This window comes from Rhamphochromis longiceps, linkage group LG23 (genome assembly GCF_057381845.1).
Source record: "Rhamphochromis longiceps isolate RC_006_pf linkage group LG23, R_longiceps_female_GT1.1, whole genome shotgun sequence".
Lineage (NCBI taxonomy): Eukaryota > Metazoa > Chordata > Actinopteri > Cichliformes > Cichlidae > Rhamphochromis > Rhamphochromis longiceps.
In genome coordinates this window covers 11,459,650-11,484,803 of record NC_140578.1, presented here as the reverse complement: position 1 = coordinate 11,484,803, position 25,154 = coordinate 11,459,650, and the positions used below count along the sequence as shown (strand labels likewise).

The window sequence follows — 25,154 nt, the reverse complement described above, 5'->3', positions numbered from 1 at the left end:
AAGCTGGTGGTGAACACATTGTGCGTGAGTGCGCGTGCCTGTGTGTTGTGCCGCCCTTCTGTCACTCGGCAATAAAGCCAGTGTACATTATCATATCTATCGGTTGGTGTTAAAGAGATTGCTGCTCTGTCAGAGACGAGGTGCGGTGTGAAGGCGCGACCATCGCAAATCCAATCAGCTCTCGGGGAAATGAAATGGGACGCGGGTTGCAGTTTGTTACAGAAAAGACACAACCAGGTGCAGTCGCAGGGGTAGGGGAAGGTGATCTAACATCTCCTGGCCTGTGAAGTCTGAAATATATTACGATTTTTAACAGCTGACCTGCGTCTGTCTGAGCCGGCGCAGGCAAATCTCATTCCGTCTCTCTGCATAATCTGAAGGAGGATCACTGCCGGAGAGGACTAAACGCGGAAACAAATACTTTCATTTTTCTGATATTATTTCTGAGGTTTTACACTTTTTCTGCATAGAGAGAGGCAGAAAGTGTGAGGAAGTGTTAGATTAACGAGCAAAATCTTTTTAATATTCACCCAATTTAGACCCCATAGGGCAGCTTCAGTGCATCGGTAGGACCGAATCCAGGTATATGTAGGATGGGACCATTGTCGGTGCCTTTTTTTTTCCTTTTCAATATAGGGCCACCCACATTTAGAAGAATAACACGCAGTTGTTGTCCCATCCTTTTCAGAAAAGCTAATCTGTAGAAATGATCTAGGGAGTCAACATTTGCAGTTAATTAGCAACAGCAATCTGCGAGAAATCTTGCACACCCTTGTTATAGTAAAATTTCTATCCAATTATCTAATCATTTCAATCTAATCATCTCATCATGGGAAGCTCTTTATAGTATTATGGGATGTAACTGGTGGTTTAAGCCACACGACTCTGTACAAAGGATGCAAAGTTTAACAGCTCTTACTTTGAAGAGTCACAGGAGAGATTTAAATTACAGCTTGGGGGTCATATAAACTCTTTTATTTATTCAAATCAGAAACGAGACTAAAATATACGAGCCAGCGTGGCCGGCGCACACAAACACGCGCTCTTTGTATCCTGAACAGAGGAGGAGGAAAGGATTAGCGTCCAGCCGTCCAGAAGATGACAATTACTAAAATTAAATGCCATCACGATAATTATTTGCAATTAACTGTGGCCTCACAGAGCCAGTGGTTACAATGTGCTTTTCCAGTACAATAAAGAGGGTAAACAAAGACACTGAAAGACAGCCACGCAGGCTGCTAGTAGCTGGTTTAATCCTGTGTGCGTCACTCAGTCCGTCGGTCAGTCAGCAGGGAGACGGAAATAAAAATTAAGACAGAGATGGAGATCAGGATGCGGCACGAGTATAAAAGAAAAAAACTCAGCGCATTTATCATTTATCATCATCGTGCCTTATAAACCAGAAATGCTCCATGTGCTCATTCAACAGTCTGTTTTCTCAACCTTAGGTAGCAGAGAGCGGCCGGAGTCTATCCCGGGGCACGAGGCTAGTTACACCCTGAACAGGTTCCCTGTCCGTCACAGGACCTGCCTTTGGAAATGGTGTAATAATACAGTAACTGTGACTGAAGAAAGTCCTGCAAAACAAACCTGACCCACGAGAAAAATTAAGCTGTCAAACTTGAGACCCAAAGACAAAGAGCCCGCTCACACAGAACAACAGTCACAGAGGCAGTGACTGAGGCTTAGTGATCAAGCTTAATGATGCCCAGAATAATTACGCAGTAACAGCAAAGACATTCGGGCCTCCTCTCCTTGCAGGGGGGATAACTGTGCATGACATGGCTAATAGGAAACATTTTGTCTGTCTAGGAATCCCAAAACAGTATTCTTTCAACTTTCACCGATTTCACAAACATTTGCACTTGGTCGACAGAGTAGTATCTGAAAGTCAGACACCACCACACAGGCCTGGAAACCAGTTGGCAAGAAGTTATATTCACCTACAGTTGGCGAAGTTGCTGGCAGCCACTGTGTCAAACCAATGCACTGAAATCAACCTCTTTGTGACTAATAGCACCTAGTGAGTGCCAGCAACCACTCGCCAATCAATCGGGGAATACACACGGTTGGTTGCCAAGAAGTCTCTAGGCCTGTGTGACGGGAACTAATTCTTCTGGACTGAACCAATTTAAGTTCAGTAAGCGACCTTTTGATAACTTTAGTAAAGTAAGACACCAAATCACCAAATTTCTTTTATAGTGTATTCGCACCATGACATAACTGACAGAATAAGGAAACCTTTGATTTCAGTTCATCCAACTCTCACACACTGTGCAAAGTTAAATTCGGCTCACTGCAGTAAACTGTATGCTTTTCAGATTTTCCAGGTTTCCACTGATTTGACTGTATTAAGTGTGAGTTATAGTAAAGTGCTACCTCCTAGTGTTGCATATGCATTGCTTGGCCATCACCACTGAAACTAAGACAGTGTTATTAAACTTGGAGCTCATAACTTTTTACTAAACAGTATGAAGAAGAGACTTCAAACTTTAAGTCTACACAGACTTCTTAAACTGAGAAAGGCTGCAGATGCCTGTGACACAAAGCTAGCTAGCATGTTAGCAAGCAAGCAAGGCACATCTTGTTTAATCGTCCTTGTTCTGTGCTTACACTTCCTGTTACCGCCAAACAACTATCACAGCTGTTGAGGTCTCTGTCACTGTAGAGGATTTCACTGCTGGTGACGCTAGCATTAATAATGGATTATGTTTACATGTATTTACCACCACTATTCAGCCAAGAATCAAAAAATCCCCTGTTTGTGTCTCTTCCTTGTTACTGGAAGGAGACACAGATCCCGTGGGGGTTGAAACAGGAAATTCTGACAAATCAAAATGTGCTGAGCAACCCGCTGTGGTGACCCCTTATGAGTAAGGGAGCAGTCTAAAAGTAGCCTATATTTACATGTAGTGTATCTCCCCCTTGGAATATAAACCAACAAAATTACAGTTTAATCACCATCACTTAAAAACAAAAGAAAAAAAGCAATCAAGAGTGAGAATAAATGATTATTTAGGCAAAAATAAAGGGGACTAAACAGGATGAAATACAGAAGGATGTCAAAGAACAGTCCAGACATTTGGGAGCATCGGATGGCTACTCTCACTTTGTTTGCTCTGCCCCCACAAACAAGAATTTCAGCTAGAGGCTATCACAGAGAAGATCCCTCTACAGTACATACTGTTGTTGTGCCTGTGTGTGTGTGCACTGGGATGAAGGAGAATTCAGTGGCCATCCAGTGAAAACTGGTTAAAGCAATCGATTTTGAGATAAGGAGGAGACAACTAGCGGCGGCCAATAGAGAGCGAGCTAATGACACAATCAACACCTGCAGCCCTCACTGAGCCTTTTCTTTATCCGTCCACCCATAACAACAGACGTGGATGAGTGACCCCCGCTACCAGCCTCCCTCCCCTTCCCCCTTCTTAGAGCCACGCTCTTATTCTGAAGCCCCCCCCCCACCTACCAACCATCGGTGCCCTACAGGAAACAGCCACAGAGGCAAAGACAGAGGGAAGAAAGCCCCAATGAGACACTAAAAGGGGGGGAGGGGCCCGGGGTGGCTGTGGGGTCGGGGTCTTAGATTTGGCTTTTTAACACAAAAGAGGCTGGAATGTAAAGAGTTAATCCATTCGGGGGTCTCTCTTCCGCAAACAAAGGGACAGGCCTCCAGACAAAGGTTGAGGGAGGGGTGGGGGGAGAAGGGTGAGGGATGAGGGAGGCTGGTGGCTTTCCTACCATCTGGAGCTTTTGTTTTGGGGGAGGCTGGAGGTTGGAGGGGGGAGGGGGGGTGCCGGCTGGTTTAGGGATGGACAGGGGGCTCCGCCCTCTTTCTCCTCCCACAGCCAACCCCCCAGACCCCACTCCCACTGAGTATCCGTGTCCACGTGCTGCGTGGCCCAGACAGACGCCCCTTAGCTAGGTCATACTACACTTCAGCCTGCCCTGCCCTGCATGGCTAATCAGCAGCCTACTCTCCAACTGCTCTCTGACACACACACACACACACAGTATCATATCCTGCACTACTGAAATATATCAGTACAGTGAAAATACACTAAAAGTGCTCAGTTTCCATTTGCCTCATACACACACGCACCCGTGCGTGCACACACACGGCTCCCTGAGCGCTCTTATTGGTTCAGGCAAGAGCAAACTTGGGCTGCACTGTATGTTTGTGTATGTCATTCTGTCAGTATTACTGGTAGTGATCCAATTGAGAGCTGTCAGGTTGAGAGAAGCCAGGTTCTTTAAGGGCCATTATGAACCGTGTCAACAGGCTACACAATCACAACACACACTGGGGCCTGGAGGATGAATGAACGAAGCTGCATGTCCGGGTTTATTACACAGGGCCAGCCAGGGGCTTTGGGGATGAGCAGGATAGCATGAATGACAAACAAAGCGGGCCCTGTCAAACCTCTTATCCCTTCTCTTTGCCCCTCCTGCTGCCTTGCTGAGGATTCAGCCTCTCAACCTCCTTGATGCTCTGCCTGCTCGATTCTTTGTCTGCGTCCGTTCCAGCTACCCAGCTTCTTCTGTCCTGCCTGTTTTCTCTCCCTCTTCGCATTAGAGTTGGATTTTCTATTAGCTGGCTGACAAGCGGAAAGGGGAAATCCTACTTTTGGGTGTTCTTATTCCTTTTAATTCAGACATGGAGAAAAACATGGTACGTGCCAGGCTGTAATTCCACTGACCCTGTTCTTCCAGCCAGATAAAAAAAAAAAAAACAGTGTCTTCTATTTACCCAGCATTAAGAGATCTGACAGATTTGTTTAAAGGAGCTGAAAGAAAAGAGGCACGGCCCACGTCAGAGCCTTGTTCCATTAAATGAAGCATCAGGCCAAACAAGCTTGAGGACAGAGCAGATGTTTTCCAACCGGGAGGCTCACTTCCCCAGAGGGGAGCAGGACAGCTGGGACGGACACGCAGAAGGAGGTGAAGGGTCAAGTGCATGCCAGGGTTCTTTAAAAAAAAGAGCGTTGTTTATTTTAGTTCAACCCGCTGATATTGCCACGCAGCAGGCGAGGTCGTGGCATGCTGTGACAAAAACCGCACTCCTTATCTTATAGTCATACCTGAGTCATCCTAAAAACACCAAAAGAATAAACACATTTCAAGGATCTTTTTACCAATTCACTGCAGCCATAACGTTTCTGTACAATATCCAACAGAGGTGCAGGTGAGATAGGAAGTCAGTCAGAACTATACTTCAAAATTCATCCTGCTACCTCTATCAGCAGTCACGTCATCAGTAACCACTAGTGACGCGGTTCCATTAGCAGCCATACATTCCCAAGACATGACTGCCTCCACTGTGTTTGACAGGTAATGAGCTCTTCCTTTCCTTTTCCGAATGTTTCTCTTCCCATCAGGCTGGTAAAAGTAAACCTGGGTTTCATCTGTCCAAACAATCTTTTTCCACAAGTAGGCACACTCTTAGATGTTTTCTGGCCAAGTCAAGTCTTATATTGGCTGTAACCAGCGGTTTGCACTTTGATTGATCCCAGATGTGGACAGTGGTACTCCTGCCTCCTAAGAACGTTCTCTCCACATGTCCTTAACCAAGTAAAGAACACTAACATCATTTGGTTGTCTTCTGTGGTGTTTCAGGCCTTTGGTACTGCTGAGCTGGCCAATAAAAAGTAACTCTTGATTTGGCCACTGCTGAAGTTTTTGCTGTCCCTCTTATAGGTGTGTTTTTGGCTCAGTGATAGCTTACTCCACGTGTATCAACACTTCTTTGGACCTCACAGTCGACGTTCCAGAGAACGGATATCAAATTCAAGCTTAACACTTGGAATCAGCAGCAGATCGCTTATCTGCTCAATTTGTCATGAAAAAAAAGAAGAGGGAACAGGACTCACCTGGCTATGAGACTGCTCGTCAGTCTACGGTCTGATTACGTATGAGCCTCTGAAAAATGGAGGCCATTGTACAAAAACGCGTTAGGGTTAAAACTACTTGGATTAAAGCTGAACGTCTGCATTTCATGCACATCGTGATTATTTGATTTAGGATCTACCGCGGAAGATCACAGATGCGAAATTATAAAAATTATTTCTACGTTTCTAAAACCCCTGACTGGTGGTGGTCAGAGGGCCCGGTGGCACCAGTGTCCGGCAGCCTCGCCTCTGTCAGTGCGCCCCAGGGCAGCTATGGCTACAATGTAGCTTGCCATCGCCAGTGTGTGAATGTGTGTGTGAATGGGTGGATGACTGAATGTAGTGTGAAGCGCTTCGGGGTCCTTAGGGACTAGAAAAGCGCTATACAAATGCAGGCCATTTACCATTGGACAGAGGGTGCTTACGTTCTCGCTGAACATTTTGAAAACCAAACATCTGGTACTCACAGCCACTGAGCTGTCTTTCCAACTTCCAACTGTCTTTGTTAATTTCATTTTTTACCCAATTTTTCACCCTTCGCATGTGTACAGCCCATTACAACACTATCAACATCTCCTCGGGCAGACTGTCTGAAAATATGTGTTGTTACCCTCATTTCGGAGGATAACAGATACACACTGCATCTCCCTACAGCTAGCTTTTTACTCAGTTTGGACTTACTATAAACACTGTCACAGGACAGAGGATCTGTCTCCGAATTTGACTCTAATTGAGCAGTGCACACACTTCAATGAGAGGTATAAAAAAGCAGTTTAAATAACAGACCAGGGGACGTTAACTCACTTGTCAGTCAGAGGGATGCCAGGAGTGCAGCATTTAAACATGTGTGAGATGATGCACTTAGCATTCCCTGCAATTACCGTCCTTCTCCACCTCTGCACTTCCTTTTATTCCATTAAGGGTACCTTTACAGTATACATGTGAACTGCTGGAAAAAACAAAAGCGTATGTAGCCAAGAAAAATAGAAAAGTACAGATCAGTGTATACATACCACCACCATGAGTGTAAAAATCCAGGAGGTTCTCCAAGCGTGATGTTCTTCTCCCATCGGATCTGTTAGAAAGAAGCAGGACGGAGAAAGAGGGTTGAAGGAGACAGAGGAGAAAAATGAAAAATTGGACACTGCAGCATATTTAATGCATAATGTAATCATTTTGCTCAGCTGTCCTCCCAACTTTAGACTGACAGAGCGACAGTCGCATAGGAAAGTAGGCCGATCAGAAGCATGGCGCTCTGCAGAGCAGCGCGGTGCCGAGTTTGTGGATAAGAAACTGCGACTGTCTTGAAGCGGCGGTCCTCTCTGCTGCCCTCACAAACCAGCAGAGCTCCTGTCTGTATCTGGACACCGAGATAAGATCCGGTGACAGATAGCAGACCAACTGCCTGCTTCACACACTCCTGCTAACACGACTCTACACACACAGACTCGTATATACAACCCGAGAGATCCTTCACCACAGTCAATGAGGACAGCATGACAGCTGGAAGATCTCCATTTCTTTCCTATATGTGCTCTGTCTTGTGCGCTAACACACACACACATATACATATACACACATATATATATATATATATATATATATATATATATATATATATATATATAGTGGGGCAAAAAAGTATTTAGTCAGCCACCGATTATGCAAGTTCCCCCACCTAAAATGATGACAGAGGTCAGTAATTTGCACCAGAGGTACACTTCAACTGTGAGAGACAGAATGTGAAAAAAAAATCCATGAATCCACATGGTAGGATTTGTAAAGAATTTATTCGTAAATCAGGGTGGAAAATAAATATTTTGTCACCTCAAACAAGGAAAATCTCTGGCTCTCACAGACCTGTAACGTCTTCTGTAAGAAGCTTTTCTGTCCCCCACTCGTTACCTGTATGAATGGCACCTGTTTGAACTCATCATCTGTATAAAAGACACCTGTCCACAGCCTCAAACAGTCAGACTCCAAACTCCGCCATGGCCAAGACCAAAGAGCTTTCGAAGGACACCAGGAAAAGTATTGTAGACCTGCACCAGACTGGGAAGAGTGAATCTACAATAGGCAAGCAGCTTGGTGTGAACAAATCAACTGTGGGAGCAATCATCAGAAAATGGAAGACATACAAGACCACTGATAATCTCCCTCGATCTGGGGCTCCACGCAAGATCTCATCCCGTGGGGTCAAAATGATCATGAGAACGGTGAGCAAAGATCCCAGAACCACACGGGGGGACCTGGTGAATGACCTGCAGAGAGCTGGGACCAAAGTAACAAAGGTCACCATCAGTAACACACTACAACGGCAGGGAATCAAATCCCGCAGTGCCAGACGTGTTCCGCTGCTGAAGCCAGTGCATGTCCAGGCCCGTCTGAAGTTTGCCAGAGAGCACATGGATGATACAGCAGAGGATTGGGAGAATGTCATGTGGTCAGATGAAACCAAAGTAGAACTTTTTGGTATAAACTCAACTCGTCGTGTTTGGAGGAAGAAGAATACTGAGTTGCATCCCAAGAACACCATACCTACTGTGAAGCATGGGGGTGGAAACATCATGCTATGGGGCTGTTTTTCTGCCAAGGGGACAGGACGACTGATCCGTGTTAAGGACAGAATGAATGGGGCCATGTATCGTGAGATTTTGAGCCAAAACCTCCTTCCATCAGTGAGAACTTTGAAGATGAAACGAGGCTGGGTCTTCCAACATGACAATGATCCAAAACACACCGCCCGGGCAACAAAGGAGTGGCTCCGTAAGAAGCATTTGAAAGTCCTGGAGTGGCCTAGCCAGTCTCCAGACCTCAACCCCATAGAAAATCTGTGGCGGGAGTTGAAAGTCCGTGTTGCTCGGCGACAGCCCCAAAACATCACTGCTCTCGAGAAGATCTGCATGGAGGAATGGGCCAAAATACCAGCTACTGTGTGTGCAAACCTGGTAAAGACCTATAGTAAACGTTTGACCTCTGTTATTGCCAACAAAGGTTATGTTACAAAGTATTGAGTTGTATTTTTGTTATTGACCAAATACTTATTTTCCACCCTGATTTACAAATAAATTCTTTACAAATCCTACCATGTGGATTCATGGATTTTTTTTTCACATTCTGTCTCTCACAGTTGAAGTGTACCTCTGGTGCAAATTACTGACCTCTGTCATCATTTTAGGTGGGGGAACTTGCACAATCGGTGGCTGACTAAATACTTTTTTGTCCCACTGTGTGTGTGTGTGTGTATATATATATATATATATATATATATATATATATATATACATAAAATAAAATAAAAGTCTTCAGGTTTTCCATTCTCCACATTTCCCCAGTGCCGCCTATAACGATGTGATGTGCCGTATGTTGGTGTGGGCCTGTTGATTTAATGCTGCTAAAGAGCTGAGTGCTGCACTGTGCAGGAGAGCATAGAATGGCAAAGTCCTCTTGGGGACAGAAGTGTATTGTGTGTATACTATAAACCTGAGTGACTCTGTTTTTCTGTGTGTGTGTGTGTGTGTGTGTGTGTGTGTGTGTGTGTGTGTGTGTGTTTCTCGCTGAAGGAGGAACAGAGGCTAATTGAGGCAGGAGAGTCCAGGTGATAGTGCTCTCATTAGATGAGCAGGTGTGCGTGCGCCTTCAGTCTACCTGTGACGATAGAAGTCCCTTATCTACTGAAACATGCATGTGTGTTTTTCTGTGCACGAGGCTGGGAGATGCAGAGGCCAATAGATCACACATTTCTATCTCTGAAGGAACAATAAAATATAAAACTGCACAACATACAAGAAGCATTAAAGACGCGCTACAAATGCAGAGCACAGGACCAAATTCAGGCATGCTGTGTATCTTTGACAGCGCACTCTACAGCACAACAGATTAGCTCTTTTTTTTTTCTTTCGTCGTAACATATTTGATTTTTCTTTTGTTTTATTTACTTCTGGCATTTGTTAAATTTCATTATTGACACAGATATTTTCTTCGTTTGTGCTTCGTTTGCTTTCAGAGAATCCAGTGCACTTCCCACAATGCCACCAAGGCAAAATGAGAACTTTTAAAAGCCAGACACGAGTATTTTTCACAATGCACCGCAGCCCTGAAATTTTCTCAACGTTACCCGGCAGAGAATGCAAATGTCAATTGTGTTGGCTACTTACAGTCTTTCACCGAGCCAGCTCGCTCGCACAAATTCTGCGTGATGTTCGTCTGAGAGCGGATTGACCACAGAATTCACGGCAAGTGAGAGAAAGTCACGTGTCCCTCTCCTGACTGATAATAGTTTGAGCTCTGAGAACAGACTCACCGTTAGAGCTAGTCTACTAATAGAACGAAGGCTAAAGGTGGCTAGATTTTTATTAAGGCACGAGAAAGTGGAAGGCCAACCTGCTGCGTTTGCTCACATACATCATTATTACTGTTACTGTCATTACGTGTCCGATTTAAGTGGAAACCTCAGAGGCTGAAAAAAGGAGTGCCAAAAACCGACCCCAAAAGCGAGCGAGTCTCCACAGACTCCTATATTAATGTAGCCAGCTTCCCAGCATCAGGGTTCACAGGTTTGTCTCTGTGAATAGTTTCACCTGCATGGTGTGACTTTAGTTTTTAAACAACTCAGACATTTTAGACACTGTTAAGGCTCAAAGTTAGGAAGGTAGACAGCAGCAGCTGATTTTAGCATTTAAAAGTGTGGCTATGCTTCACTAGACTTGTGTTGATAATGATGATGCAAACATTGTGCACGTGCCGTGGCTCTCTCCGTCACTTCTGTGGGTAAAGGAAGCTGGATGGAAACGCCTGACTAAATGACAGGATGTCATCACTCTAACAGACTGATGTTACGCAGGTCATGTGACTGACTCTCAGCATATATAGAGACTAAATAAACCTGAAGACGGGCTTGAAATACTCAAAATCTTTAAGCAGCACACCGATGCAGGCGCTACATTTAAGACAACTGGCATCCAACTGATTTGGCAGTCTTAGCGTGCGTGCCTCGTGGATATGTGGACTCTTCTGCGTGTCTGCCGTTTTAATCCCTGTCTGGGTAGATGTTTTAATTCCTGTTTGAGGCCGTTTAAACGTGTGTACGGATCCGTGTTTGTGTGCCTCGGGTTGCACGCGACCCAGAACTTCACCCCTTTCCAGCGGCTCACCAATAACACTCGATCTCTGGGAGAGGATTCACCCACAAGGGCTCTGAAATCAGCGAGGCTCGCTGCAGCTCAGCTACTTAATCTCTCTGTGCCGCTCCACCATCTCTACTTCATATTTCAGACTCCTGGTTGTTGGCAGCCGGGCCGACCTCCAGCAGCCCCGTCCACCCTGCTGCCTGCCTGCCTGCACGCTGGTGGAAGCAAAGGCAAAAAAGACCGATTATATCTGACCGATGCATCCGTGTTCCAGGAAAGGCGATGTGAGGTGGGTACGTGTGTGTTTTTTCATTGAAAAGCTCATCATTTTCAGCAGAGCTGGGAGTGATAAAACTTTTTTATTGATTTAAATGAGGGATTTTGATATTTTATATTGACTGTGACGGTTCTTTTACAGCTTATTTTTTCACCCTGGTCAAGTCAGACATTTTTCCTCCAAAAAACTGATGTTTGCTATTTTGAAAACTGATTTTGCGGTTTGTTTATTTTTGTATTCACTGTTCAGTGTTATAAATACGCTAAACATGCTATGTTTAGCGTAAAGTACCTAAACAAAGCTAATATTACCGACTGATACCTGCAGTCGGTCACATTTGATTTTCTAAGAACTACAGTTGACAGCATATACAAACAAAATAATAAAAAAAAAACTTTTTAACTCTATAACACTTTTATAACAAAAGAAACTGGAAACAGGTACAAATAATTATCTGATTTGGTCAGGTGCTTAAATCCGTTTCTAGTGCGTACAACAACATGTTAGCAGGGCTGCGAGTGTGCACGTGGCTTTTCTCCTGCACCGCTCTGCGCTTGTTGCTCATTCGCAAAACAGACCAGCTCGCATTCAGTTGGCTGTCACCAGTCAGCTGGAAATCGGCTGATTTCGGATGCTTAAGCCTCCTCGGAGACCATAAACCTCTGTTAGTGGATGTCTTCATTGTATTTCTCTTTTGGGCTGGGACTAATGTGCAGGAAGCCTGCTCTGAGGGTCAGTATCACAGATATGCAGCACACATGTGCACCAGCATCTCTACACGACTCCACCCTGACTTCATCTGATTAAACGACACATAAATCACGTCGGTATTAAAGTTGGATGATACAGGCCCGCCTTTGTTTGCCATTAAAGCCCTCTCTGCGTTGTGGACTGTATTAAGCGGAGATGAATAAAGCCAATGAGCAGCAGAGGTGTTCTCCTGAAGGAGGCCTGGACATGGGACCATTAGCAGGAAGGATGTACATTAAGGAAGAGGATGCAACACATTAGAGACCCTACCTCCTCGACAGTTCAAGGGCATAATATAAGGCTAATAAGTCTAGCAGACCTGAAACAAATGGTTAAGTTTGCAATTGTTTCCAATACTAAAGGTACGATTGGTTTAACTTGTTAAATGTCAGAATAGGACAGGAGCAACAGCACCAGCTTACAACATGTCAAACTGCTCCAATTTAACAGCTGATTAAACTGAAACTAATAATGAAGGGATGCTAATCACATTAAGAAGCCCAACTGACAGCATGTTTACATTGTCCCACATTAACAAACACTACAAAGTAGGGCTGCACGATTAACCGTTAGAAAATCGCGATCTCGATTCATACTTATGTGCGATCTCATTTCCAAATGACAACGATTTAAAAAAAAAAAAAAAAAAAAAAAAAAAAGACGATTGTACCGCATTTTGATCCGGGACGTAATCTGCATGAAAACAAGCGCTCACTCTTCCTGCTCAACAAATGACAAGGGCGGAGCCTTATACCACGTGATACAGAAGCTGTGCCGTGTGATGCTAAAATTAGCAGGGAAAAAACAACGGAGAGCACGTCAGGGATGACGAGAAAGTGACAGGAGAAAATCCGTCCTGGTCAACCACCCAAACATCAATAACGGGAACCTTTTACAGCGCTTCCCTATGCACGTCGAACTCCCGCAGGCACAAAGAAATTACGGAGGCTATCACTTATCACCTGACCAAAGATATGGCTCCCATCAACACTGTGCAAAACAAGGGATTTAGGAAAATGATCAACACCCTAGACAAACGCTACACAGTGCCGTCCCGCTACTATTTTTCTATTGTTGCACTACCTGCTCTATACACACGGAGACGGAATTTCAAGCAGTACAACATTTTGCGGCAACAACAAAACGTGAGACATTTGTTGTTTTTATGTTTATTTATTGTTTTTATGTTCAGTCTCAACTGTTACGAAGTTGATGTGCAGTTAATAAGTGCAATAAATATTTATACTGGAAAAGAAAATCGTGAGAGAATCGTGATCTCAATTCTAAGCCAAAAAATCGTGATTCTCATTTTATGCAAAATCGTGCAGCCCTACTACAAAGTACTGCTGTTATTCAGCAACTATAAAACAGACACACACACACACACATAGGACTAGGCTCACTAACATGTTCATGTTTTTACACTTTCTTAAAGTCGGGACCTCAGCTGCCTGCTCGAACACATAACAGCTCATAATGTGAATTCCATTCCTAGTCATACAATAGAGGGGGAATCACACTCATCCTCGCTGAACAGGAAGTCAAACTAAAAGAGCTTCTTACCTCTGACAGGAAGGTCTGTGCTGATTTCTGGGCACCAACATGCAGCAAATACTCGTACACATATAAAGCTAACCTGAAAAACAAGAGCAGAGACGAGAGGAGGAGTGAGCGCTGAGGATCACAGTGAGCGTTCATTCAGGAGGATTTCAAAAGTGAAGGAAAAGTCAAACGTTTGTGCACAACTGGCGGAAAATCATCGCCGTGTCATCTGAGATGGCGCTCGGATAAACGTGATTTTACAGTACAGATATCATATACACAGCGACGGGGTGATGAATGTTTGATGCGCAGGTTTCAGGATGACTGCTGCTGAGGCACAGAGAAAAACATGGATGAAGAATATCCTCAGACAGGACTCCCAGACGCGAACACACCCTTGTGGATTCTACGTGTTAGAAATGATAACACAAATCACTCTTTAAGAGACAAAAATGATTCATTAATATAAACAGCAATTAGTTTAAGACGGAAGCACAGCTGATAATTATTAGCAGCTTTTCAATCACCTGTGAGACAAATCTTAAATCAAATATTGCTGTCTAAGCTCGGTCCATTAAAAGAAAATCTTTTAGGATCATCCAGCTAAAAGAAACACAGCTGCTGGAAATGGCTGAGGAGGCTCTGCAAACAAGCCTTTAATATTACACTTCTGCTGATATCAAAAATATAGTGTATTCTTCTCACACTAAACAATAGACTTTATGTCCTCATATTTACACTTTGCAGCTCAGCCTGTATTCATCACCAAAGCTTTACTCACATGTCCTTTAGAGGGTTTCAGTGAGCAGGAGCCAATCACCAGGTAAAGAGGTGGGCTACACCTGCCAGTCAATCGTGTACGAAAAGACAGACAAGCTGTTCAAGCTCACACTCACACCTGCATGTGACATTTACCAATTAACACAGTCTGCATGTCTTTGTACTGATGGAGGCAACCAGAGCATCAGCACAGGGATAAAGACCCCAGTCAGCCGGCTGCTCCCAACCCAGAGCCTGCTATCTATGAGGCCTGATCACAAAGGATCAAACTACTGAGTTAAACTATTTATTCATGCACAGGAAAAAAAGAATAACGTTCGATTCTACTATTAATCTTTTTTTTTTAAATGCTGGTTCATGACTTTAAACAAGTCGTGCACATTTTGACTGCACAGTTTCCCACCAGTCACCAATAAAAACACACATTTTTTAACTTTTGCTGTAGAAAATGAATTCGGCTCGTGTGATGTGTCGATCCGAGAACCAGTAAAAGTCCGGTTGCCTAGCAACAAGATGGTGGGACTTCATAAAGTCATCGCTTCCCGCCAAGAAACTGTACGACACATTCTTCTTCTCCTTCCTCTCTTGGCTGCTCCCTTTAGGGGTCACCACAGCGGATCATCTGCCTCCACCTCCTCCCATCCCAGCATCCTCCTCTGTCACACTAATGCTCTGCCTGTCCTCCTTCACTACATCCACCCTCAGCATCCACCTTTTCTCCTCCACACACGTCCAAAGCGCCTCCGCCTCGCCTCTCTGACTTTGCCGTGTCTGGCCACCATCCTAGAAACCTTTGATTTCGGTCTTGCTGCTGTCCTTCTTTCACAAATCACCCCTGATACTCGTCTCCACCTGCTCCACCCTCCCCGCACTCTCCTCTTCACCTCCCTTGTGCTTTGGATAGCTAACCCCAGGTTCACTACCTCTGCTAGCATCCTCCCTGCTGCACACATGTACCATGCCTTGTTTCTGCTACTTTTTATTCCTCTTCTCTCCAGAGCATACCTCCACCTCTCCAGGCTCTTCTCCACCTGTTCCCTACTCTCATTACAGACCACAACCCATTTCCATATCTTCATGGTATGGCTCCTCAGCTTTATTCCACTGTAGTTACTACAGATCTGCTCTTGAAAATCGGCACCGGCACAGGTCTCCCTTCCTCGGCCATCCTCGCACTCTCACAGCTTGTGTCCTGAGTCTGTACGACACATTATCCTACTACAAACCACCATGTCCTCTTTTTACGTTAGCTTGTGGAACATTAGATTAAAACCATGTGATTTTTATTTGAGTTTTAGAGGTACTGACAGGCAAATGTTGCATTCTGTGGACAGAGCCAGGTGATCTACCTGCGCCTGCTTCCTGTCTTTATACAGGATAGTTATTCGTAGTAACTTTAAACCCATTATGAACATTTCCAGCTCTTAGATTTCAGTCAAGTGAATTATCACGATTCATAGTTCAAAAAAATATTTATCTGATACGGAGCGTCGACGCAGCCGCTCGGTTCATCCTCCGTGTGAAACAAGCCGGTTTTCCTGCTCACCCTTTAAGCCGACTCCTGATTGGCTTCCCGTGGTGCTGCTGTGCAAACAGCCACAGCTGTATGCCTGAGATGACCACATTAAAGATATCCACTTTCACTGACATCACACAGAGGCGAGAGTAAAAAAAGCTCACGGTAACCTGAGCTTTTAGCTCACAGGGATCACTTGCACAACCTTAAATGAAACTCTGTCTGTGATTAATATGAGAATGTGCTGTGGTAACAGAATTAAACTGACAGAAAGTAAAGAAAAGCGTCTTAGCCCCGCTTCGATGCACAGATTTGAAAGTGGTATTGATCTTCTCAACTAGTTACAGCAGAGAAGGAAACAAACATATTTCTCAGTGGCTGCAAAGGACTTATTACAAACATAAATGTACTTTATATCATAAATAGCATCAGTTTTTAGAGACCAGCCAATTACTTTCTTTCTCTTCCCTTATTAACACTCATCCTACTGCCACTTGGCCAGACTCGCAAAACTCAGGTAAACAGTATTTACCAACATTATTATCACAAAGAACTCAAATACTGGCACCCACTCCCGGTTAGACAACAAATTCATCTGCATAAATCTGCATGGACGCACATGCTTCCCTCAGGTTCACCATTTCAGGACAAAAGCAAACTGCACTACTAAATATTTTTACTACGATGAAGAAGCGCGGACAGACGCCACACCATGCAGTCATCTATATTCAGCTCTCCCTGCTTCTACAGCACTGTGCGGGGAGGTGCTGCGCTTTTGTGTACGGTGGGGGCGATAGATTTTATGCTGATCACATGCATCAAGCCCAGACCAGACAGAGAGTTATGATGTTTGGGTTGTTGCTGGGTGATACTGAATGAATCAATAATGAGCCAGAACAGAGTTGAACAATCTGACTCTTTATGTCTTTAAAGATGTCACTGCAGCGTCTTGAGAACTATCTGCTAAAGTGTTGCAGCTGGTCCAGACTAGTTTCAGCCAGACACGCGATGCCATCACCTGCGGTATTTCTAACATCTGAAACCATCCTATTTATGCCCATATCAGCGCCTAATGTAAACACACAGTTTAAGGAAAACATATATGTCGTGTGTATGTGTGTGTGGCTGTGTTTACATATCTTTGTAGGGACCAAGAATCAGAAGTTTGCTATGCTTGTGGGGACCAACAGCCCTTATAGGGACCAAAATCCCAGTCCCCATGAGTTTGAAGGCATTTTTGAGACTCAAATGTGGTTTTAGCATCAGGGTTACAATTAGGTTATGGTTAGGCTTAGGGTTAGGCATTAATTTTTGATAGTCAGGGTCAGGGTAAGCGGCTATGTGAATTAGCATTATGTCAATTAGATGTCCCCACAAAGATACGAAAACACGGTGTGTGTTTGTTTGTAAAGAGTCACATGTAGGAGCAAATTGTTTGTTGTTAATGTTTAATATTGATATCAGATGCAGCGACTGTTCTGCTGAAGTGCAAGTGATCAGCTCGGTGTTCAGGAAAATGCCCATCGCCTGTAACTAAGAGTCATCTGCGAAAATGTGCAGCAAAATCATTTTTATTTTTTAACAATTCAGAGGATTGTTGGCTCTAACATGACCCAGATTATGACTTTACCTTAAGCCGTGTTTCATTAGAACAGGATACGAAGGAAACGGCACTACTATGGTACTTATTTTAGTTTCATGTGAAATTTTTGTGCTTTTTAGCAAAAAATGTAAACTTCTAATGAGAAAGAGAAATACTATTTTCATCCAATAATAATAATATCTGGACGCTCCCTCTCTATCACACAGATATATTGTAATATAAAGGGTAAAGCATGTTTGGGCAGTGGAGCTGAATCAGTGTGTGGAGAAGGAGCTCCCCTGCCTGTTGTGTTTCGGAGGGTGGCGGGGTTATCTGTGATGGATCACAGTTTGTTCAGTGGCCTCCTCTCCACCACAGCTTCAACAGTGTCCAGTTTGCAGCCAATCACAGAGCACAACAGGCCTTGCTGCAAACCTCCATCATTTTGCTGCCCACACTGAAGGATCTCAGGAATCAGAGCCTGCTCGTCCTCTCTTCATATACAGCCTTCCGGTTCACTTTATTGCACGGTAATAATCACAGCAATCAATTTTTTAAACACAGAAAGCTTTGTAAGCTTCTTGTTTTTAGCCAAGAGTAACGACTGCAGCTTTGGCACGTGGAGCTAATCACGAAAATATGCAATAATGTGAAAACGAGCTGCTACAGAAACACTGATCACTTTAGTTGGAGCATCAAACACCAAAATGACTCCTTTGGCACGGGCGTCAATAACGTATGTAAAGCTCGAAAGAGTTATGTTGTTAATTATTTGAGCATTTAAACCAGCAGTGGCCGACGCGCTCCTCCAGTCAAAGTCTCAGTCGTGTGGGAAAGGACTCACGTGGAAGCAGCCAACCAAAGCCAACTCATGTCGCCTGTCCTTTTTCTCACATCTGCATTTTGGCAGCTGCACATTTAGAGGATGCCATTTGAATTCAATTCAATTTAATTTGATTTATACAGTGCCAAATCACAACAGCAGTCGCCTCAAGGTGCTTTATATTGTAAGGTAGACCCTACAATAATACATACAGAGAAAAACCCAACAATTATATGATCCCCTATGAGCAAGCACTTTGGTGACAGTGGGAAGGAAAAACTCCCTTTTAACAGGAAGAAACCTCCGGCAGAACCAGGCTCAGGGAGGCGGGGCCATCTACCGTGACTGGTTAGAGTGAGAGAAGGTATGCTAAATAATGAATCGCAATGAAACTGTACTTGCAGTTTAGCAAGGTTCAACAAGCGACCCTGTCTCCTAAAAATGACGTTCACGCGACATTAAACTACATTCTCAGTGATGTTTCTGTGGGACAGCTAATACTGCTCCCACCTAAAAGTTTAAAAGTGCATAAACAACAGGACTTTCATACAAAAGAAAAGGGTTCGACTCCTGTATCCTACCGATGTTCTGGCACGTTTGTATTTTCTGTTTTTAAACTTGAAATTGTGCCTTCATTGCTCTTTAGTTTTATTTTCGCTCACTGTTTGTTTAGAGTTGGGACACAGCAAAAGATCATAGGTCAAAATAGACCCTTTCACAACCTCCTAAGAAGCTGCTCCATTTTACGTCAGCAGCAGAGCAAGAAAACAAAAATAGGTCTTCCTCAAAACAAGAAGACGGGACTGCCACATGTTGTAACGTTCAAAATCAACCCTGCCTTTGCAGTGCGAACACCCAGCAGCAGGCGCCAGGTCCTATATGCTGCACCTACGCTGTACAGGATCGAACAGATTCCCATGAGCACTGCGCCGATGAAATTTTCATGGCAGAGTCTGGTGTGATCTGAGGGGCTCCGTGCCCCAGCGATGGGCACCTGCCCTGGCTGCAATGCATTATTTAAAAACACTCATTCAATCCAGGCTTCAGGGGACACCTTTTGTTACCCTGTCAGAACCAGTAAGTGTAACCCGGCTGAGGAGGAGACATTTTTGCAAGCCGGTGGAGCAGAGCTTGAGGAAGAACAGGTAGATAAAGTAGGCGTGAGGGGGGTTAGCTGTGGCAGAGGGAAACTGAAGGTCAGGGCCTCGGCTCTTTGCTCTACGGACAGCACCGGTGAGAACGCTTCCCCGTGACCCCTGCTCCGGTTACACGTGTCAGTCAGGAATAAAAGGTGAGATGCTTACGAGACAAAGCACGAGCACAAACAGCCCTCTCCTCAGCTTATGCGCCCTCTGAAGAGGTTCACAAAGGAAATTTAACAGAAAAAACAAATTGCTGATGCAAATTAGTCGATGAGACATGGGGGATCAGTCTGAGTGGGAGGAAGAACATCTGACCTGTGCTTTGACTGCCGACTAAATATCAAGGCCCGTCACGTAAAGTGTGTCAGGCTGTATTAAAAGAGCCACAAAGCCAACTGGCAGAGCATCTGTCTCGTCCTCATCTTCTTTATCTTAAGACGCAAAATGATTCATAACAATTTTTAAACCATAAGCAGCTCCAAAGGAGAAGAATGAAAACCCTCTACAACATCGCTTCTGATCTTCCCTCCTTTCTCGTCGCCAACGTTACGCAAGCAAACTAAGACTTCGCTCCATGTCCACACATCAAGGAGATCTCTCCCACTGTCACGTCCCCGGGAAACACACACCTGACATTTAGCCCCAGGCTGTCCCAGCTCGCCTCAGGAGACAAGGGCATCTCGGCTGAGTTTAGCGAGCTAAAACACAGACAGTTAGCAAATTAACTCTCATGTCTTTGTTTCAATAATTCAGCAGCGAGAGCGGCGGCAGGCCAAGGAAGGAAGCGATGGAGGATGAGGCAGGGCCTCTAACTGCATCTGCTTTCACATACATGCCTTTTAGAAACAATAAATACTGATTTTAAAGCGCGACGGGATAAATATGAAACATTTACACCCAGCATATAAACACAGTACGGCTGTGCCCGGTGTGGATGCAGTGATGTATCACTTAAAGGTGAATGAGAGGGTGGATGCCCGTTTGAGACATCCGTGATAGAGTGAAGCTGTTTCACTAAAGCTTATTCCCGCTGCGCAGTGGCTGTGTATATTTTTTGGGCTCAGTTATGGCATTTCCTTTGTCAAAACAAATCAGCGTCACCGAGCATGTAAACAGCAGTGGCTTTAGCCATGGGTTAATCCACACATTGTTAGACAAACACAAGCACACATGAAGCCTCCGCTCTCCCTCTCGGCTCTGTGATGTTACCTGCTGACAGAATCACGTGGAACTTTTCTCAGAGTTTAATAGTAAAACTGGATTTTTAACCCACAAAAGCCGTTTTTAGGTGAAAGAGGCAGACGAGAGCGATTGACTACCATCCTCAGCAGGTAATGAGGACGATAACATGATGCAACTTCAAAAAGGAGCTTTTGTTTTGTAACCGACGCATGTTTAGGAACACACAGAGCCTCGTTTGCTCGATCGAGGCTTTTTCCCGTGTGCTAATAAAAGGCGCGCACTTCTCATCTGTGTGCTCTGTTGCCAAACTGATTAACAACTTCAGGCACGTAGCTTCAATATTTATACTCTCTTCTTTATTTCAAGTGAGAAAACTAGCAAATTTGTGCGGATGCACCAGAAGCAGCTGACGAAAGGCGGCATTAATTGACTGTTGACATATCTGAATGAAAGCACAGTCAGCCAAAGGGTGCTGAGGGTAAATCGAGGGCTTCTTTACTTTTAGAGCAGTGTTTCTGCTTGTGTTAGCGCACAGCTCTTTATGCTTCCTTCAAAAGGCTAAAATGCAGATGGCAGAGCCATCTGTGTAGAATCAAAACCATGCATTCAGACCTGAAGATCCCCATTAAAGTGCATGTAAATACATGGGAGGAGTCGGGGGAGGAGCAGAGGATGTAAAGAAACCCATGTTCAAAACAAACTGATTAACTTTACTCTTGAAGCTCTTTCCCCGCATAAATCCAACAGCACTCGAAACCACACGGACAAACCGAGGATTAGAAACCAAACACGAGTTTACAAAAGAAGAAAATCAATAAAAAATAAGGTGTGGCGTCGATCTGTGAAACATTTTTGTGAATGGCGCCTTTAATTAATGTGCTGGCTCCATCAGCGCACAATTCAAAGAGGTTCCAGTTACATAGGAGACATTAATACGGAAGCTTCTGTGTCACTCCCGTCCAAATTAAATTAAATAAAACACTGAAAAGTGCAGAGAATAATTAATTTCTCTGGCTGTGAGGGCACCGGTTCCTCCTCCACCTTTATTAGTATTAGTAGCTTGTTTTCGCTTTACAAGACGCCTCATCACAACAACGTTTCTCAAGGATCTGCAAAGAAAACACTCTCCCCCCCTCATTTCCTGCTACCTGTGATCTCAAGACAGCTGTATGGTGAGGCCTTGGTCGTGCAGCGGAATCCACAAAAGTGAGAAACGCTCGTGTGACTGTTTCATGTTGCATTTCTGAGCAAACGGGCTGGATTCGAGCCTTGGCTTCAAGGCTGTGACGGAAATAAAAAGCACACTGTACATATGTCACAACACAATTAACAGCAAAACTAAGAGTGCATGCTGGAACATTTTGTGTAGTGACCCTGAGAGCTACTGTACATACCTGCAGCGTTCAGTACTGTAAATACAGAGCAGCTTTATTAAACACTTCATCAAGAACAAAACCTCACAAGTCCTTCGGTAAATGAAGCACTGCTTTCTAAGTTAGGCTGCCACCTCGGTATTGAAGCGTGCTCCCAGTTACAGGCCCTTTTTAGGCTCCCTAAACAGAGCGGTGTAAAAAATTTGTGATTGTTTTGGTTCCATTATTTCCAGTGTGAGGTTAATCCCTGAAAAGCTCCAGCAGCTGGCCATCACCACATTTGTGACACCCCACAGGAAGAAAACATGCTGTCGATTTTAAATTATGCACGTGCACATGCGTGAAACGTTTTAGGCACAAGACAAGGAAGCAGTTTAATAAAACACAATATAAACTTATGAGTAAATAGTCCCTCTATAACTTCTTCCCCTGGTGTAACTTGCGTGGCCTGCCCACAGTCATGAATCGTCCAATTGCTCTCAGCTACACAAGGAAAACATGCTTTGAACTAATTACATTTTTCTCTGGCCTTAAATATGTGATCTGATGTTCCTCTGCAGATTTGTGTGTCAAATCTAAGAGCCGTGCAGCTCCTTTAAAATCAAAAGGACACAAAAATAAAAGTGGGGAAACGTTCACACTTTATTATGATTAGAGCTGTTGTACAAAACCAAGAGCGTAAAGTCATATTATTCCTTTATAGATTACCTAACTGAGCACATCACACCATAATCTTCTACGCAAGAGCTGGAGCTGTGACGCCACACTGCACGCCTGCTTTAATAAGATACGAGCCCATCCGGGATGCCCTCTGTTTAATATCTGAATATGTAAAGAGTCGTATGAATATGTAAATATGAATATGAGGCAATTCAGTGATGCATTGAGGCAGCTGTTGCGAGCTCTACACTTACAAGGAAACATGTGTTGGCCCTGCAGGGCAGGTTAGGGTGACAAGACAGGTGAGCAGAGAGGGCAGGCGTCATCTGTGATGTGTGGACAACACCTGTAAGCCTGTGACATGCCGAAAGGACGCGAATATACACAGAGACGTAAAGAAAAGGTGGGAATAAATGCAGAAAAACAAACTCAGAAATGCGGTTATTCACAAGCAGCCTTAACGCAGCAGCATTCATCATTTCCAGCTCTCCAAAGACTTGTATTTCTTATGAGTTCAATTATTAATCTCCTCCTACACTATCATTTGAAATACATGCTGCCTCTGCACTGATTTCACTCCCAATAACACACGGAGCATAATCCACAGTCCCCGAACAAGCAACGGGAACACAGAACTCAAATGATAGATGGCTTTCAGCGTATTGTAAATAAACTAATGAAGCTGAGCCACACAAACAGGTGTAAACGCAGCCTCGGCGTCTGCTGGCGGCTCATGTGCAATATTAAAGCATCATATGCTGGTTCAAAGGTCACCCTGCCTGCTGTTCATGAAAACCACATGGGACTGTTTTCATTTAGGATTCACTCCTCAGCACACACACACACACACACACACACACACAGAACTGCTCAATTTTCCAATAAACTGATGGGAATTCAGAGTGAAATCAAAGGCTTGTGGCACAAGGCATGCACAAAGTCGTATTCGAGGAAGCTTCCACTAAGCACATAAGCGAGCCACATCTCTAGGAGGCTTAATCAATTGAATATGACACGGCAATGCATCAAAAAATACAAGAGAGTCTCTAAAGAAATTTGGCTTCTATTACAGATGCATGAGGTGCAGCGGAACAGCACAGCCTCCCAGGACCTGACAGTGTTTTTAGATTACAATTGCATCCCAGCAGGGATCCCTACACTCTTCTAACCTCAGACTGTTTAGTGCTTAAAAATAGCTAATGATGATAAAACATAGCTCTGATCTAAAGTGCTGTGATGCAAAGAGGGTCCAACTCTTTGAAAGACATGCTCCAGCTTAGCAGGGACATAAAGGAGAGAGGGCGGCAGCCTCCCATCCACCAGAGACAGGGGCATTTAAAAGTTACACTGGCTTTGTGTAGTGAGCTCAAATCCTGGAAGGATGCACAGGCAAGGAGGACGATGTGGACAAATAATAAGGCACAGCAGAAATAAGCAATAAACAAAATTCTAATCATTTGTCCAATATTATGTGTTCACACAATAACAGCGCAGACTTCAGCCTAACGTTCCTCGGCGTCCTGCAAGAAGCAGCAGTTCAACATTCAGGCTCTGCTCCCCGTGACTGCAAAACTTTGGCCCCGCTCACTGAACTTTCCCTGCGTGGACCCGGCTTCACGCCTCGGGACCCCGCAGAGCAGGCAGCCCATCCCGCCCCTTGCTCCTGCCCCCTCCAGAGGAGCAGGAGCAGGCTCCTCTCCACGCGCGTGGAAGTTCTGATGCCGAGAGCCGCAACAAAGTATCAGGACGGAAAGGAAACGGCAACAGTGTCGCTCCCCACGAGTGACAGAAGTGTGCGCACGGCAGCCGTGTTTCAGACACAAACACGCAAACTGGAGCCACAAGCAAAGGAAAAAGTTTATCGCGCACCTCCGAGGGGGTCACGGGGAGGAGGGAGGAAAGAGTAGAGCGGCTCCTGTGAAATTACCCTCGCTACTTTACAAAGTTGTGCCGCTCGCTCCTCCGCGCGCTCACACACACACACACACACACGGCGGCTCGGTCACTTACTTTTCTCGCGCCTGGCTGTCGGAAGGGACGACGGCTCCTTTACCTTTGGCGTACATGCTGCTTCTGTTTTAAGACTTTTGCCCCACTCAACACCTGTCAAAGAAAGCAGCCAGCAAAACGCTCCATCTCCATAGCTACCCCTTTAGTGTTTTTACTCCCCCCTTCTCCTCCCCCTCCTCCTCCTCCTCCCTCCTCCTTCTCTCTCCTCTCCCTCCCTCTCTCTCTCTCTCTCTCTCTCTCTCTCTTTTTTTTTTTACATCTCCAACATTGGCCACAAATCAGGCACAGTTTCTACTGGGGGGGACTTGAAACCGTCCTCCGTTGGATTTTTTTTCCCCTCCTCAGCCGCTGTTCCGCAGGCCTGCTCTTCCTCCCTCTGTTAAGCAAACGGTGGGGGCTCCTTAAAGGGAAACACACACTTCTTGTTTGCGGACCGCAGGAGGAGAGAGGAGGGGGAGATGGGAAATGCACGCTGGCGAGGACTTTGCTCTGTGGAGCAA

The 25,154-nt window shown here is 44.7% G+C and overlaps 1 protein-coding gene across 2 annotated transcripts in view; it reads right to left on the bottom strand.

The window, feature by feature from the left end:
* ssbp4 (single stranded DNA binding protein 4) overlaps positions 1 to 24,829 on the bottom strand; it is an 89,117-nt gene extending 64,288 nt beyond the window's left edge. The window contains exons 1-3 of one of the 2 annotated variants that reach the window (XM_085398730.1): positions 24,655 to 24,829; positions 13,608 to 13,680; positions 6,902 to 6,963 (exon numbers count right to left, since the gene is read on the bottom strand). In XM_085398730.1, the coding sequence (XP_085254856.1) occupies positions 6,902 to 6,963; positions 13,608 to 13,680; positions 24,655 to 24,710 (191 nt within the window). In that variant the 5' untranslated portion in view covers positions 24,711 to 24,829. The remainder of the gene's footprint in view (positions 1 to 6,901; positions 6,964 to 13,607; positions 13,681 to 24,654) is intronic. The other variant, XM_085398731.1, reaches the window with a different exon arrangement.
* Between the last annotated feature and the right edge of the window lie 325 nt (positions 24,830 to 25,154).